The 13,919-nt window shown below is 45.6% G+C and overlaps 1 protein-coding gene across 10 annotated transcripts in view; it reads left to right on the plus strand.

Moving 5' to 3' along the window:
• The window catches only part of LOC121301234 (unconventional myosin-IXb-like), a 54,385-nt gene that overhangs the window by 36,614 nt on the left and 3,852 nt on the right, over positions 1-13,919 (plus strand). For 5 of the 10 annotated variants that reach the window (XM_041230386.1, XM_041230390.1, XM_041230389.1 and 2 more), the window contains 21 exons: positions 69-191; positions 813-962; positions 1,306-1,460; positions 2,027-2,839; positions 2,932-3,025; positions 4,879-5,009; positions 5,779-5,912; positions 6,678-6,841; positions 7,209-7,316; positions 7,432-7,608; positions 7,943-7,981; positions 8,419-8,530; positions 8,723-8,796; positions 9,100-9,292; positions 9,834-9,962; positions 10,306-10,411; positions 10,759-10,890; positions 11,137-11,260; positions 11,781-11,825; positions 12,852-12,967; positions 13,252-13,379. In XM_041230386.1, coding sequence (XP_041086320.1) covers positions 69-191; positions 813-962; positions 1,306-1,460; positions 2,027-2,839; positions 2,932-3,025; positions 4,879-5,009; positions 5,779-5,912; positions 6,678-6,841; positions 7,209-7,316; positions 7,432-7,608; positions 7,943-7,981; positions 8,419-8,530; positions 8,723-8,796; positions 9,100-9,292; positions 9,834-9,962; positions 10,306-10,411; positions 10,759-10,890; positions 11,137-11,260; positions 11,781-11,825; positions 12,852-12,967; positions 13,252-13,379 — 3,247 coding nt within the window. Of the gene's footprint in view, positions 1-68; positions 192-812; positions 963-1,305; positions 1,461-2,026; positions 2,840-2,931; positions 3,026-4,878; positions 5,010-5,778; positions 5,913-6,677; positions 6,842-7,208; positions 7,317-7,431; positions 7,609-7,942; positions 7,982-8,418; positions 8,531-8,722; positions 8,797-9,099; positions 9,293-9,833; positions 9,963-10,305; positions 10,412-10,758; positions 10,891-11,136; positions 11,261-11,780; positions 11,826-12,851; positions 12,968-13,251; positions 13,392-13,919 lie in introns of those variants that run through there. The other 5 variants (XM_041230388.1, XM_041230396.1, XM_041230393.1 and 2 more) reach the window with 4 other exon arrangements.

Below are 13,919 nucleotides of genomic sequence, written 5' to 3' on the forward strand. Positions count from 1 at the left end.
AAGGTTATAAATGACACATCTTGAAGTGTTCTAATACGCTTGCATGCTACTGTATTAATTTTTTATAGGAATTCGTGGGACAGTTCCGGGTGCTACTGCCCAAAAATTCCTGCACTTCCCAAGAGGAGGTCTCGGCTTTGTTTGAGAAAATGGGCTTCAACAAGAACAACTACCAGATCGGGAAGACGAAGGTCAGTTTCAGCACAGATTACTGGACTCCAATCACGCTTTATTATTTAAGATGTGGGTAGAACCCATGATGCTTACTAGAGACAAGGCGAAAGCTGTGTAGAAGTTACTCTGGCTTCAGAAGCCAGAGAATCAACACTGGAGTGTGTAGAAATGGGGGGAACAGTAAACCACAATTTTAAAAACCTGCCTACTGTTTTATTCTTTTTGTTGAAGATGTATAGTTGCATGCTGCTTGCTGGGATTACTGGCAGAGCCATAGTAGATAAAAACAACAGTGACTGGCATGTTTTTATACAGGGATGGATATTTGCATAGCAGTGTGATCCATTCCTGGTTTTGCTATGAGGTTACTAAGACACACCCGATCTTGCTACCTACACACTGTGGCTAATCAGGCTCGTAGTAAAACCTGGAATGGGTGAAACTGCTATGCAGTAGGAGTCTTATTCCCATCCCTTTTTTTTTTTTTTAAAACCTAAGTCCTATACCTTTTTAATATGATATTGTCTGATCATTAGATTCACCCCATTGTCTGATCTTTGCAATCGCTGTGGTTTACAGCAGTAGTGTGTGCCAATCTCGTCTATGGTGTCATGTGTAATTAGCACTTGTGTGTGCAGGTGTTCATGAAGGAGGCAGAGCGTCAGAGGCTGCAGGACACCCTTCACAAGGAAGTGATCCGGAAGATAGTCTTCCTGCAGCGCTGGTTCAGAGCCCAGCTGGAGAGGAGGCACTACCAGCGCATGAGGCAGGCAGCCGCCACCATTCAGGTAGCCCCAGCTCACCCAGCCACGCACACCCCTTTACAGCAAACACACGTGCACTGTTAAACCCATCAAAGGAAGGGCCGGTGAAGGAATGCTGTGCACGTGTCTTCTAACACAGTGACGAGGGTCAACATTTCTAATGCCCTTCTGGGAGGGTTTCTATGGTACACTATCACATCTTGCAAAACCAAAATATTTATTTTAAACTGGCGATTTGTAATAGAGAAATTGCACTGTAGTACTAATAGTCATTAATATTACAGTAGTAATATAGATTTTTTATTTATAAATAGTTTTTCTTGTTACGCTCATAAGCCCACCCTTATTATTTTGATGATTTTTACAGAAATGCTGGCGCTCCTATATCAGACACAAGCACAGTGCTGCCACCACTATCCAAGCGCTGTGGCGCGGCTACTCCCAGAAACTGGCCTATCAGAAACAGCTGGACGGGATCCGGAAGCTGCAGGCTGTGGTCCGAGGGCACGCCACACGCAGGAGGTAGGATTCACAGCGCTTTCCCAGTCTGCTTGCCTCCTTGAAGGACCCTGGCTGACTTAGCCTGGCATTCTCCACTGGTCCCAGTGTCTGCTGGCTGGTTTTCTCCTTACGTCCTGTTTTTAAGAGCTGAGAAAGCAAAGTCTGGCCAAAAAATAAATAAAGAAGTGCTTATCCTTGCCTGTCGTTCTTTTTTTTTTTTTTTATTATTTGGAGTCTCAGAATTCCCATAGAGGTACTGTACTCCAGTTTGTTTCCTGCTGTCAAACTAACTCTAGTTATCTTGTTACTGCATGGTTTTTTCACCTATTATACCCACATTCATGCTATAATTCGTTAGCCCCTCTATTGTTGATCTAAGACCGAGCAGAGTTCTGTAGACCTCGATATTTCCTTTGTTGTCCACAGAGCAGACACAACTTTAGGTTAAAGTCTCATTAGAAGGACAGTGCTCTCTAGTCATGCTGGGGTGCTGGTTTGAGTTCGGAGGGAAGAGGGACAGCACTGCCCTAACGAATACTCCTTAGATAGTTTCAATCTGTTTATGCCCTTGCGATACTGTCCCCCAGGTACCGAGCCATGAGTGTGGAGAAACAGTTGGCTGAGGAAGAGGAGGCGGCCAGAAAGAAGGCAGAAGAAGCCGCAGCAGCAGTCCAGCGACAGCAAGCCAGGGAGGAGGAGGGAGAAAAAGGACCAGAGGTGGTCAAGACATATCCTCGGACAGAGGTGAACGACACCGGGAAGGAGTCTGGGAGCACAGAGTTAGAGGAGGCAAAGGGAGAGCCCAGCAAGGAAGGGGAAAAGCAGGAGACCTCAAAGCCTGAACCAAGGAAGGGAGACGCTCCTGTCTACCTGAGAACCCCTTCAGCCGAGAGCATCGACAAGCTCCCACGCGGCCAGGATAAAAGGGAGAGGAGGCGACAGAGGGGGCTGGAGCACGACAAGCTGCAGAACAAGCTGGTATCCACTCCAGGGCAGGGTGACCACCCTGCCCCAACCACGGCTCCTTCCCCCGCCAAGGGGGAGAAACTGGACACCGGGATCAAGCTGAAGGAGCGGTCAGACAGCAAGGAGCTGGATCAGTACACCTTCGTGGAGTGGAAGATGAAGGACTCGCCTGGGAAGAAGGAGGGGAAATGCCCTCCCGATGTGGCCAGGCCCAGCTCCCTCCCTCTGAGCTCCACAAACTCCAGCGGCGGAGGGGAGGGCAAGGAGGCCCAGCGGAACGGGCAGAAGGAACCGAGCAGCCCCACCGGTGGCACTCTCCATCGGTACAGCAACCAGACCGCTCTCCGGAACAAGGGCGAGAAGTGGAAGGAGAAGATCAGAACTGAAGGATGCCAGCAGGAGAGCCTGTTGCCGGAGAAACCCAAGCTTTCACAGTAAGGATGGCGAGCGGAGTCGCACGCTTTTATTTAATGGTTTCTTAGGTGTTGCATTTCAGTTATGGAACTATTTTGTTTCTCTCCCCCAGGACTAAAGGGATCTCCACCTCCCTGGAGGACTTGCCTAAGCTGAGCCTCCTGGGATTGGACAACAGTACCAGTGGAACATACAGGAAAAAAGTGGTTTGTGGTTTTAAAGTTTTTCTCTTGCTGCGCTGGGGTGGTCTCACAGGACGGGCTGATTTTAGTTTTTAATCACTCCTCTGTTAATGCTGTGATCACTGCCCTAGTATAGACATGTGTAATAAGAATCAACTCCCCCTTAGTATTTTTATAGGTGTGCTGGCATTTTCCTTTAAATCTAAAATGCATTCGGATTGGGTGTAGGGATGTAGGTTGTATAGATGTGCTGTACCCTTTTTGAAATTGTTGCATTGTTTTTGTATTTGCTGGTTTTGTGCCTATGTTTAATGCGACAGCATGTCTGCTTTCATTAGTTTAAATGTTACAGGTGGTGTAAGATACCACTGTGTGGCTATAAATGGCCTAGAATCACTAAGCATGTGCTCTTATACATAGGGCACCCATGTATTTATTTTTTTAAAGAAAGAGCAAATACTATTGCACAAACCTTATGCTCCTGTACCCGAACAAACAAATACATGAAGCTGTTTCTCAGCTGTGTACTACACCTCGGAGCAAATTTGGTCCAAAAGAGAGTTCTGGGATCTGCAAACGTAAATACGTCACGCCTCCTTTACAGAATATCACTGTGAGGCAGTGATTGGAACAAGGTGGGGGTTGATGCCAAGCAGACGTTGGAAAATTGCAAATCCTGTTTTCATATGTTTCTGTAAGACGGGGAAAATGCCACGAGATCTTCACACATAGAGGTAACTGTAACCTGGCAGAGCTACTCGGTGATGCAGTTTGAGACGTGGTGCACAAACATAATCTAACGATCGCCCTCGGCACTAACTGACCCCGCTGTAGACAGTTGTTTCCGAAGGGGCGCAGGTTTGACAAGGTAGTCAGATTTGGCACTTTTTCTTCCTCAAAATGATTTGAGGTAGTTTGTGAGGCACGGCTCATTTTGATAAACGGCTGCAGCTTGATTTCTGAATTCTCTGAACCTTTAAGAGTTTGGGCATCACAAGTGCTCAGGTACGTGAGTGAACTCATGAGAACGGCAGGTCATCTGATCGATAAGTGCGGGCCTATGGACTTATGAAGTAACTCCCCCTGACTATCCCCCCCCCCCCCCCCCCCCCCCATTTGGGACAGAGGGGGGAATAGGGGTTCCCCGAGGGGCAGGTTTAACACACTGGTGGAACTGTGATGAAATCTTTGTGTCTGTGTGCTGTAGTTACTGGTTTAATACATAACAGTAATGATTTGTAATGAGGCTGACTGGTGACCATGTCCAAAAGCTAGGCCTCTGTCTTGATCTTACCTTTTTTAATTTTTTTAATTTATTTTTTTAAATACCTTCCTTAAAACACACTTGCCAGTAGATTTAAATTCAGTAGCTGACATATCTTTTTTTTTTTTTTTTTTTTTTTTTTTTTAAAGATCTATTGGAAATCAAATGTGTTCATGGCTAAAACAAAGCATAGCTAATTGTAACTGATGCTACCTTAAAAATCAAAATCTTTGCGCGACAGGGACAGGGTTTTATGCGGTTCCTGCTCCGGGTGCACTGAGGTGTGGGGGTATCTGTGCACAGCCCATGTCTGGGGTAACCCAGTGGTACCTGTGTAGAGTACTGGAGCTGGGTTGCTATTCGGAGACACTACTAATATTCAGCCTGGTTAACCTCCAGCAATGCTTGTGCATGCCCAGTGTACATCCTTTATAGACACTTACGCTGTGCCTTTCTCATTGGCTGGGTATTGAATCTCCAGGCAATGCGGGAGGCCCGAGTTGCTTGTTAGAAGGCATGATGGGAAAAGCTTTGACCTTACGATTTCTGTGGCTCGTCCAAAGCTACCCTGCCTTCCCGCAATATAATGCCTGCTTTCTTCTTTTCTTCGCAGTCTCCTGCCAAATCCTTCACAGACTCTGTGAAGCAGCCCAACCTGAAGAGACGAGTGAACGAGAGCCCAGGCCACCAGGAGACTGTAGCTGCGCCCCAGCCCCAGCCCCAGCCCCCAACACCGGACTCCAAGTACGATACAGATCCCGTCCCATTAGCTGCTAATAGACAGGCTTCTCCTAGAAACAATAAAATGCACTTCACATAACAGATAGTGCCATCTTGCCCTTTGTAATACCTCTGTCAGTGAAGGTACTTGTGGGAAATCGACCTTGCTCTTATGTAAACTAAAAGCAAGACAGTGGAAAACTATCCAGGCTGTTTTCTTTCCAAATATAGGAATAAAAACACTTCCAAAGATTTTTTTTTTTTTTTTAAACAGATTCCTAAAATTCCTCTTAGTGTCTGGTTCCCAAGGACAGACGGAGCGAGCAGCTTTGCTCTCAATACAGAAGATCTGTATACTTCCACAAAGCTGTCCTGCAAAGGCTGTTGAGATGATGTGTCGAAATACAGAATGCGATGGTGTCGTGATGTATTCCTCTTCAGATCAAATATTAAACGGGAGAATTGCAAGACCAGTGTTCCGGGTCACACAATTTTGTACTGCAGTTAATATTCACCTTTAAGAACTTGGAGAAGCCTTGGTGATCTCTTTCAATTGTAAATATTAGTATTTAAAAAAAATAAAATAAAATAAGACTCCCGTTGCATAGCAGCTTGAGCTGTTCCTGGTTTTGCTGTGAATTACACACCTGAGCTTGTTGCCTATACACACTAATCAAGCTTGTAGTAAAACCTGGGGTTGGTGAAACTGCTATGCAATAGGAGTCTTCTTACCATCCCTATGTATGCAGTGCTGACCGGCTCTGTGCGACGTTCTGTGTTGTGTCTGTTCCAGGCCTGGCTTCTTCCGCAAGATCCTGAAGAAACACGATAAGCGTTCTAACAAAGACTTGCAGATGCCAGAAGAACCTGAAATTACGTTTTCCCAGGCCGTGGCTGAATACATGCAGCTGAATAAAGTCAGCGAAGGTAAAAATATTTGCTAAGAACAGGTTTAAAAAAAACACTGTGGGAACAGCAGTGGGACGGAGGCTGTGTGTTGATTTAGCGCTTATCCAATTGTGATGAAGCTTGGATTTCCCAGGTTTTAATTGGCTCAGTTAAACAATTTACAACAGGGTTAGAAGGATAGACTTTGGCCACCCCTGAATTAGACCCTCGAAACACTTTGGGCAGTCACCCCCCCTCCTGCCAATAACCTATCCAGGGATGAATATAAACCCCCAACTGCGTAGCTACTGTAGCAATAGTGAAGCACGGTGTGGGAAGCCGGTATCTGGGCTTTCTCACAAAGCCATGCCAATTCAGCTCAATCATTCCCTGAAGGGCCCTGCACTGCTTACTCTGCTCTTTCTTGCATTATACTGACCTCTAGTGGCTTAAAATTGTAATACTTGCATGTAGTAGTTTTTTTTTTTTTTTTTTTTTTTTTTTTCCCCTCACCCACAAAGGCTAGGTATCGTGTGAACCCAAACATCTAACATAAGTTTGTAGGGTCTTTATCTGTAGCTTTTTTTTTTAAACATTTTTAATGGTGCTGTTTAGATTTGCCCCTGTTTTTAGATCAATGCAAAAAAAAAAACAAAAAAAAAAACCTGAGAGTCTCTCTTCAGAGTTAATTGAGAATCCGCCATGGTTCTACAACCAAAAGCTTCTGTCCAGCAGGACCCTGTGTCCTGTGCTTAACCCCCCAGTGTCTTGTCTGTCTCACTGACTGCTCTTTCCTGTGCTCAGAACCCCTGCAGCACCCAGGGGACCCTTCCCCAAAGGCAAGGAAGAACCCAGACATCAAGATCAGCAACGCCCCCCAGTGTTCAGAGCAGTGGCACACCTCCCTGCAGCGTGAGATTACCAGCACCAACGAGCTGAAGGAACTGGACGAGTTCCTCCGCAACCAGGTCAGTCTGAGCCCTGCTCCCCTCTCTGGGGGTCAGTACCAACACTCCTAGTAAGCACCTACTGCTTATAAACTCATGGTGCCAAAAGTGTACTGGTTCTCTCATTGGATTATGTTGGTGTTTTTTTTGTTTTTTTTTAATTTCTAATAAGCTTATTAGCAGGGAGACGCCACCAGAGATGGTAATAAGACTCACATTGCATAGCAGTTTGATCCGTTCCTGGTTTTAGGAGTTTAATAGCACACCTTGTTTACCTGTACACTGTAGCTAATCAAGCGTCTATTAAAACCTAGAATTGGTCTTTATTTTTCCATCCTAGCCCACCCGTTCAATGTTTCTTTAAGTGAACTCTCTCTTCTCTGGCCAGGTGAACGACCTGCGGTCTCGTGGGAAGCAGCTGTCGGACACCGAGAACATCTTCATCATGGCCACCATGCAGTTCCGAGAGAATATCAAGACCATGTACAGCCGTCAGGTAAGAGCGCACAAGAGCATCAGAAACCAAGGATTCAGGCACATCCTGATGTTACAGGAAATCCGGCTGCTCCTGCTCGGGTACTCAGACTCTCCCTGGCTTGTCTTCGTTCCAGAACCAGGCAACTAACATCCGCTACAGGAACCTGATGAAGAACTACCAGGTGAAGGTAGCCAGCCTGGCTGGAGAGAAGCAGAAGGCCGAGGTGCAGCTGGTGGTCAACCTGTTCCAGTCGGTGCTGGACGGCTTCATCCGGGCCGAGATCAAGAAGGAGGAAGCCGAGCCCGCCAAGGTAGAGAGCTGCCCGGTCATTCAGCGCCACCCCCCGGGCCGCAAAACAGAAGATTACTTTGAATTCAAAAATACATGTAGAGAGGAATGGGTTTGGGAGAATCTACCCGATTCCAAACTGGTTTGCTTGCAGAATATTTGGGAGACAATTTGGGATTCCTTAAATGGGTAGCTTGGATCTGATTTTAGCTTGTGCACATAAACAAGGCAGCAGTGACTCCAGGGTCCAGGGCTATCCAGAGGTATATTTCGAAATTAAGAACACCCCTCCCCTGTCCAGCTAATAAACAGCACAAGGTTTTTTTTAAATGTTCCTTTTTATTTTTTTTCCCCAGCCCACAAAAACTCGGAAGAGAAGGAAAAAAGACAAGTGTGTAAGTATGACTAGTTTCTCATTGGGGATGGGAAGACTCCAGATGGATGTTGTTTACTATACCATAAAAAAGCAGACCTGCTTTCATAAGGGTATCTGCATGTGCGCTGGAGAGCTGGCTAATGCAGCGCTTCCCAAACCCGGTCCGAAGTACCTTTTTGAAATCTGCAACTTTTTAGGAGAGCTCAGTTGGACTGAAAACCAGAAGACACTGAGGTCCCGTGTACCGGGTGTGGGAAGCCCTGCTCTAGTGGCTCAGTCTAAGGAAATGTACTCCCAAGCTCAGGCATTGATCAAGCAATCCATTTATTTATTCATGCTTTATGAACGTATTAAATCTACTGTGCCCACGCCCAACTTGAGTCCTAGAGCTAGAGCTGCACCTGCAGGGTCTTTGTAATAATTAGTGTGTTTGATTTTGAAACCTTTTTCTTTCAGTCGGAGAAGCGCATGGGCCATGTGCTCAGCAGCTATCAGGTGAACATCATCCAGTCTTGTGATCAGTGCACCTCCTACATCTTTACCATGGAGAAAGCCCTCATCTGCAGCTGTGAGTGTTCTGTGGGTCTAGCTCTGTTTCGATTTTCTCTCCCCGGTTTGCATATATTTTGAATGCATTACCGGAATCTTTGCAACCAAACAGCAGCGAGGCAAAAAAAGACATCTGGAGATATCGGCAAGTCGGGGCCGTGTCCTGTAAAAACAAACGGCCACTAATGCTGCTTCTCTTTTGTCTCCTCAGACTGCAAGATTATCTGTCACAAGAAATGCATCGGTAAAATCCAAAACGAATGCACCTCCTACTGCGCAGTGAAGGTAAGCTCCATACACGGCAGTGATGTGGGAATCTGGTTTGTGCAGTTTGATAGTTCAACGTATATCCATTTATGGTTTTGTAAAAATTGCATTCCAGTTCATAACTTCTGGTCGCTAGCCCTTGCCCTGACTGGTGTAAATCAAACCGGAAAATCTAAATGAGTAAAGAAGAGAGTCGTTGGGTTTGGTAATACTTCTATTGGCTGGCTTACACAGAGCAGTCTATTTTTACAGCACGGCTAGTGTATTACTGGGAACTTCTCTGACAGAGCTCAGACCAGTCCCGGTTTTCTTGTTTGACAGAATGAGATGGAGGCAGGCTCCCGGAACTTTGGCGTGCGGGTTTGCGCTCTCACGAGCGACCGGAACCCGGTGCCCGTTGTCCTGGAGGTCCTGCTGGAACACGTGGAGATGAACGGGCTGTACACAGAGGGCATCTACCGCAAGTCCGGCTCCGCCAATCGCATGAAGGAGCTGTGGCAGAGGCTGGAAGCAGGTTTGTGAAGGGCGAAGGACCAAGGATGAGAATAAGATGCCTGTTGCATAGCAGTGTTACCCATTCCAGGTTTTATTATCAGCACGATTAGCCACAGTGTTTGACTGACCGAAGGTTGTGTTAGAGCGTCTAATTCAGGGGTGGCCAAAGCTGGCTCTTGCACTCCTGGTCTTTGTTCCAACCCTGTTCTAAATTGTTTAATTGATCCAGTTAAACCTCCATCCAGACCCTGAAATAGTTAAATATCTAATTAAACCTGCAGTGGAGTGACCCCCCCCAGGACCGCGATTGAACACTCTTGCTCAAATTCTTTTATTGTGCTTTATTAGACAGTCGTTCATTCACCTAAAACAGCTGGTTTCCCCTGATTTTTTGTGAAATATTGAAAAGCTTGAATTGCTGGATGGGTGGAGTAATGAGTGAACACTACGTATTCCCAATGCCGAATCATCCAGTGTGGTTTTTATTTTATTTTATAAATTGGTGGAATAATTCAGTCACCCCTCTCCCCTTGTCCTGTGTGTGTCCTCCTCCTCTACAGATCCCACCGCTGTGAATTTAGAGGAGTATCCTATCCATGCTGTCACAGGCATTGTCAAACAGTGGCTCAGAGAACTCCCTGATCCTCTCATGACCTTCACCTATTACAATGACTTCCTGCACGCTGTGGGTAAGTGACACTGCGTGCCACCTTGCCCTCTCTCTACAGGACCTCGGAGAGCAAGCCAGACTGGTCTGGACTAATCTGTGCAATCTCTCTGTACAATAATGATAATGCATTGAAGACACTGAAATATTCTAGTCGAAATGTTTGTCAAATAATTACTTTAGCATTAGTGCTAAACAATAAAAATAATAGAAACGGAATTATGTTGATGAACTAAATGATGAAAGTCTTTTTCACAATACCAGTTTGCTTGTTTATGGCCAGGCATTTCAGTTTTTTTGTAACATCAGGCCCTTTCATGTGTAGTGTGGATCCCAGCTCATTATGTGTGTCTCTGTTCCTGCAGAAATGCCAGGGAAGCAGGAGCAGCTTCAGGCCATCTATCGCATTCTGGATCAACTCCCCCAGGCCAACTACAACACCCTGGAGAGACTCGTCTTCCACCTGGTCAGGTAATACCCACGGCAGCAGCATCACCGCCACTGTCTAACCTTCCCAGCCAGGTGTACGATGTCAGGGAGCCTCCTTATACAACTGGGAATAAACTTGGTACACACCTTCTCTATGCATGGGTTCAGCCCTTTAGTTTGTTGGAACAAAGGCTATACATTGAGAACTGGGGGGGGGGGCTCTGCACTTATCCAGTTTCTCAGATGGCTTTTAACTTTGGTTACGCGTGTTTGTTCCATGTGTTATTGATGTAGCTCACAGTAATGTTGTGTTTCTATCCGAGGCAGTGGTAGTGCATGTTGCTGTCTGTCACTTGTACTTAGTTTTTATTGCGTTTCCTCTCTTGCAGAGTGGCCAGAGAGGAGCCTCATAACCGGATGACCCCCAATGCCTTGGCAATCGTGTACGCTCCCTGTGTGTTACGCTGTCCTGATAACGCAGACCCCCTGACCAGCATGAAAGATGTTGTAAAGACTACTATGTGAGTGTTTCTGACCTCGGCTGTGCGTGTCCCAGACGTTTCCCAGTATGGGGGGTGTCCCGTCGGTGTGCTAGGGAGGTACTCCAGTTCAAGCGGCAGTAAGAGGGCAGGATCCTCCCCAATCTTGACTCTTGGCATCTATTGCAATAAATTGGCCCTCCTTAGCTTTTGACTGCCTGCCTGTATAAAAAGATCCAATATAACCAAACCCAGGAATTAACTTGCCTGGGTTTGTTTTGCCTGCAGGTGTGTGGAAATGCTGATAAACGAGCAGATAAGAAAATACAATGAGAAGATTGAAGAAATCGAGCAGCTGGAATATGCAGAGGCCCTGGCAGTCAACCAGCTCAAACTGAATAGACAGAACACGGTAATCTAGCGTGAGCTCTGTCATGACTTCCGGTCGGACGGCTCTATGCCTTGGGCGTTTACCGTTCGTTACAGTGAGCTCAAATACAAACACTAAGCGTGGATTTCAGCGTCAAATGTTTGCAACTTTTTCTTGAGTCTTTAACTGGTGCAGATGTTTTATACTGCATGGGGGTTAAGAATTAATCCCAGGTATCAACCATGGAAGTTGAGAACAGAAGATTGGAAGAACTTTTTTACACAGTGTTATACATTTTTTATTCTTTAATTTTAAAAATTGAACCAATTAAACCCCTACACATGTCCTAATGCCCTTAACCATTTAATTCTTCCTGTTCGACCTGGAGTGGAGTAGCCCTGGGGGTACCGCAGTTACACACGCTGTAATTGCAGGGCTCCTCTGGTGTGGCATGGGGGTGTGTGTGCAGGTGACTGGATGTGGGCATTCCCTCCTGGCACGCTTTGCCCTGTTGATTTTTTTTAATTTTTTTTTTTTTTTCTCCTGGTTTCCTTCTCTGTAGCTCTGGCCTTTAGAACTCAGGTTCTCTCCTTACAAGGGAGCGGTGGTACGTATCAGCCCTGCCTGGTCTCTGCAGCTACTGCATGTTTACTCGGTCATTCTCCTAGCCTTTCTCCTGCATGGCATGAAGTTCTCTGCATCCTATTTAATTACCAGCAATGCACAGATGTGGTTGTATATTGGTTTTCACCGTTGCGTGGGGTGATGGATTGTGTTATCCAGAGCGTCGCTGGATCGCCTCCTTCATGGCAGGCTGTTTTCCCGCAGCAGCAGCCCAGAGTGGTCTCCTGAATTCATTACATAGTGGTGCCCGTGAAAACTGCTTCACTTTACATTTTGAAATCCTTTGCGACAGTGGCAAGACCTGCTACTAAAGAAAACTGGCATATTTCAATCCGGTTTGTTCCAGTGACAATAATAATATAGGTAACATTTCTGGATAGTTAAGATTTTGTGCAGCAAGTGTACATTTACTCAAAATAAAAAACCTATTTAAAAAATAATTTAAAAAAAATTAAAAAGTAACAATTCTAGTAATAGTTGAGCTGTATTTCAAAGGTTCAGAATGGAATACACCAGCCTACATTTCATTGCATGAGGTTGTTTTTTGTTTTTCTCCTGTAGGAGGCAGTATATAACTGCCCTTTTTCATTCCCAGATCTCCCTTTTCCAACGGTTCATTTGCTCCCATCTCCTCCAGTTCCCTGCAGGGGTTCCTGTAGCCTGCTGGACATTCAGTATTTGCAGACTGCCTTTCTCCAGAGCCCATCTACCTTCCTTCCACTCATCAAAAAACACTAACACCTGCACGACATGATCCCAGCGTATCTGTAAAGTCACACTTATCCATCGCTGCTGTACATTCACTGTTGCCTTAAAACCAAATGGTAGATTCACTTTTGAGGTTGCACTCTGTCTAACCTGATGCCAGCTGCCACCATACATCCTTTAGCTTCTTTGTTTAGGCTAGTTGTCTAACCTGTAATCTGTAGGGATTAGTACTGCTCTGGTAGTGCTGGTAAATGGAGCCGCATCCCTGTGTTAATGAAGTCTCCTCCCTGGTGCTCCCCAGGTGAATGAGAAGTCAGCTGTGGATCCAAACCCTGTTCACGAGGACAGCCCCACGGACTCGGACAACGAAGCGGAGAAAACGCTCATGGAGCGCATCAAGTCCATCAAGGAAGAGAAGTAAGTTTTCATACCCGAGCCCTGTGGAGGCCCTGTAGGCTAGTCATGCCTAGACTCATGCTCTCTTAAACCTTGCGCCATTCAAAGCCTTCAGCAACAGACAGAAGTCCTTGTAACTTTCGAAGGGCAATGGGATTATTATCAAAGGTGCTTTTAAAACCGGAGTACTGGTTAGAACTTCTAGCAGATTTTGAATGTGCTTTTTTTTATCGAAGAGTTCTGTAGCTAACTGGCTTTCAGCCAAATTAAGTGCTGTGTTTTGATCTCCTTCTCTCTCCTCCCAGGGAAGAGATAGTGTACCGGCTCCCAGAGCTGGAGCAGCCCGGCTCGGATCAGGAGAACCTCGACTCTGAAGCCTCTCTGAGCACCGAGAGCCTGCTGGACGAGCGGACGGGGAACTTGGACGCCGAAGGTCAGTATTAAGGTACAGTCGCCCTGCTTTTAACTTCCTATTTACATTGCATGCTGCATTGGGCTTGCAGTCCACTGGGTGTGGGAGAAGCACATAGAAAAAGGGCTGCTTCCAAGATTTAGGAGAGTGGGATTTAAAACTTCAGGGGACCAACGACTTGTAATGTGACCTGTCCTACTCATCAGAGACAATGTCTCTATTGAGCCGGTTTGTGTTTTATTTATTTATTCATTAAAAAACAGCACTCATTCTTAATGTATAATGCTAGCTTTATATACCAATAGCAAAAAAAAAAAAAAAAAATATATATATATATTATATATATATATATATATATATATATATATATATATATATATATATAGTGTACAAGTGCAGGGATGGAAATAAGACTCTCATTGCATAGCATTTTGATTAATTCCTGATATTAATGAGTATAAGACTTGCCTGAGCTTGTTGGCTATACACAATGTGGCTATTCAAGCTTGTAGTAAAACCTGGAATGGGTGAAGCTGCTATATGATAGGCGTTGTCATAGTA

The sequence above is a fragment of the Polyodon spathula genome, chromosome 27 (genome assembly GCF_017654505.1).
Source record: "Polyodon spathula isolate WHYD16114869_AA chromosome 27, ASM1765450v1, whole genome shotgun sequence".
Lineage (NCBI taxonomy): Eukaryota > Metazoa > Chordata > Actinopteri > Acipenseriformes > Polyodontidae > Polyodon > Polyodon spathula.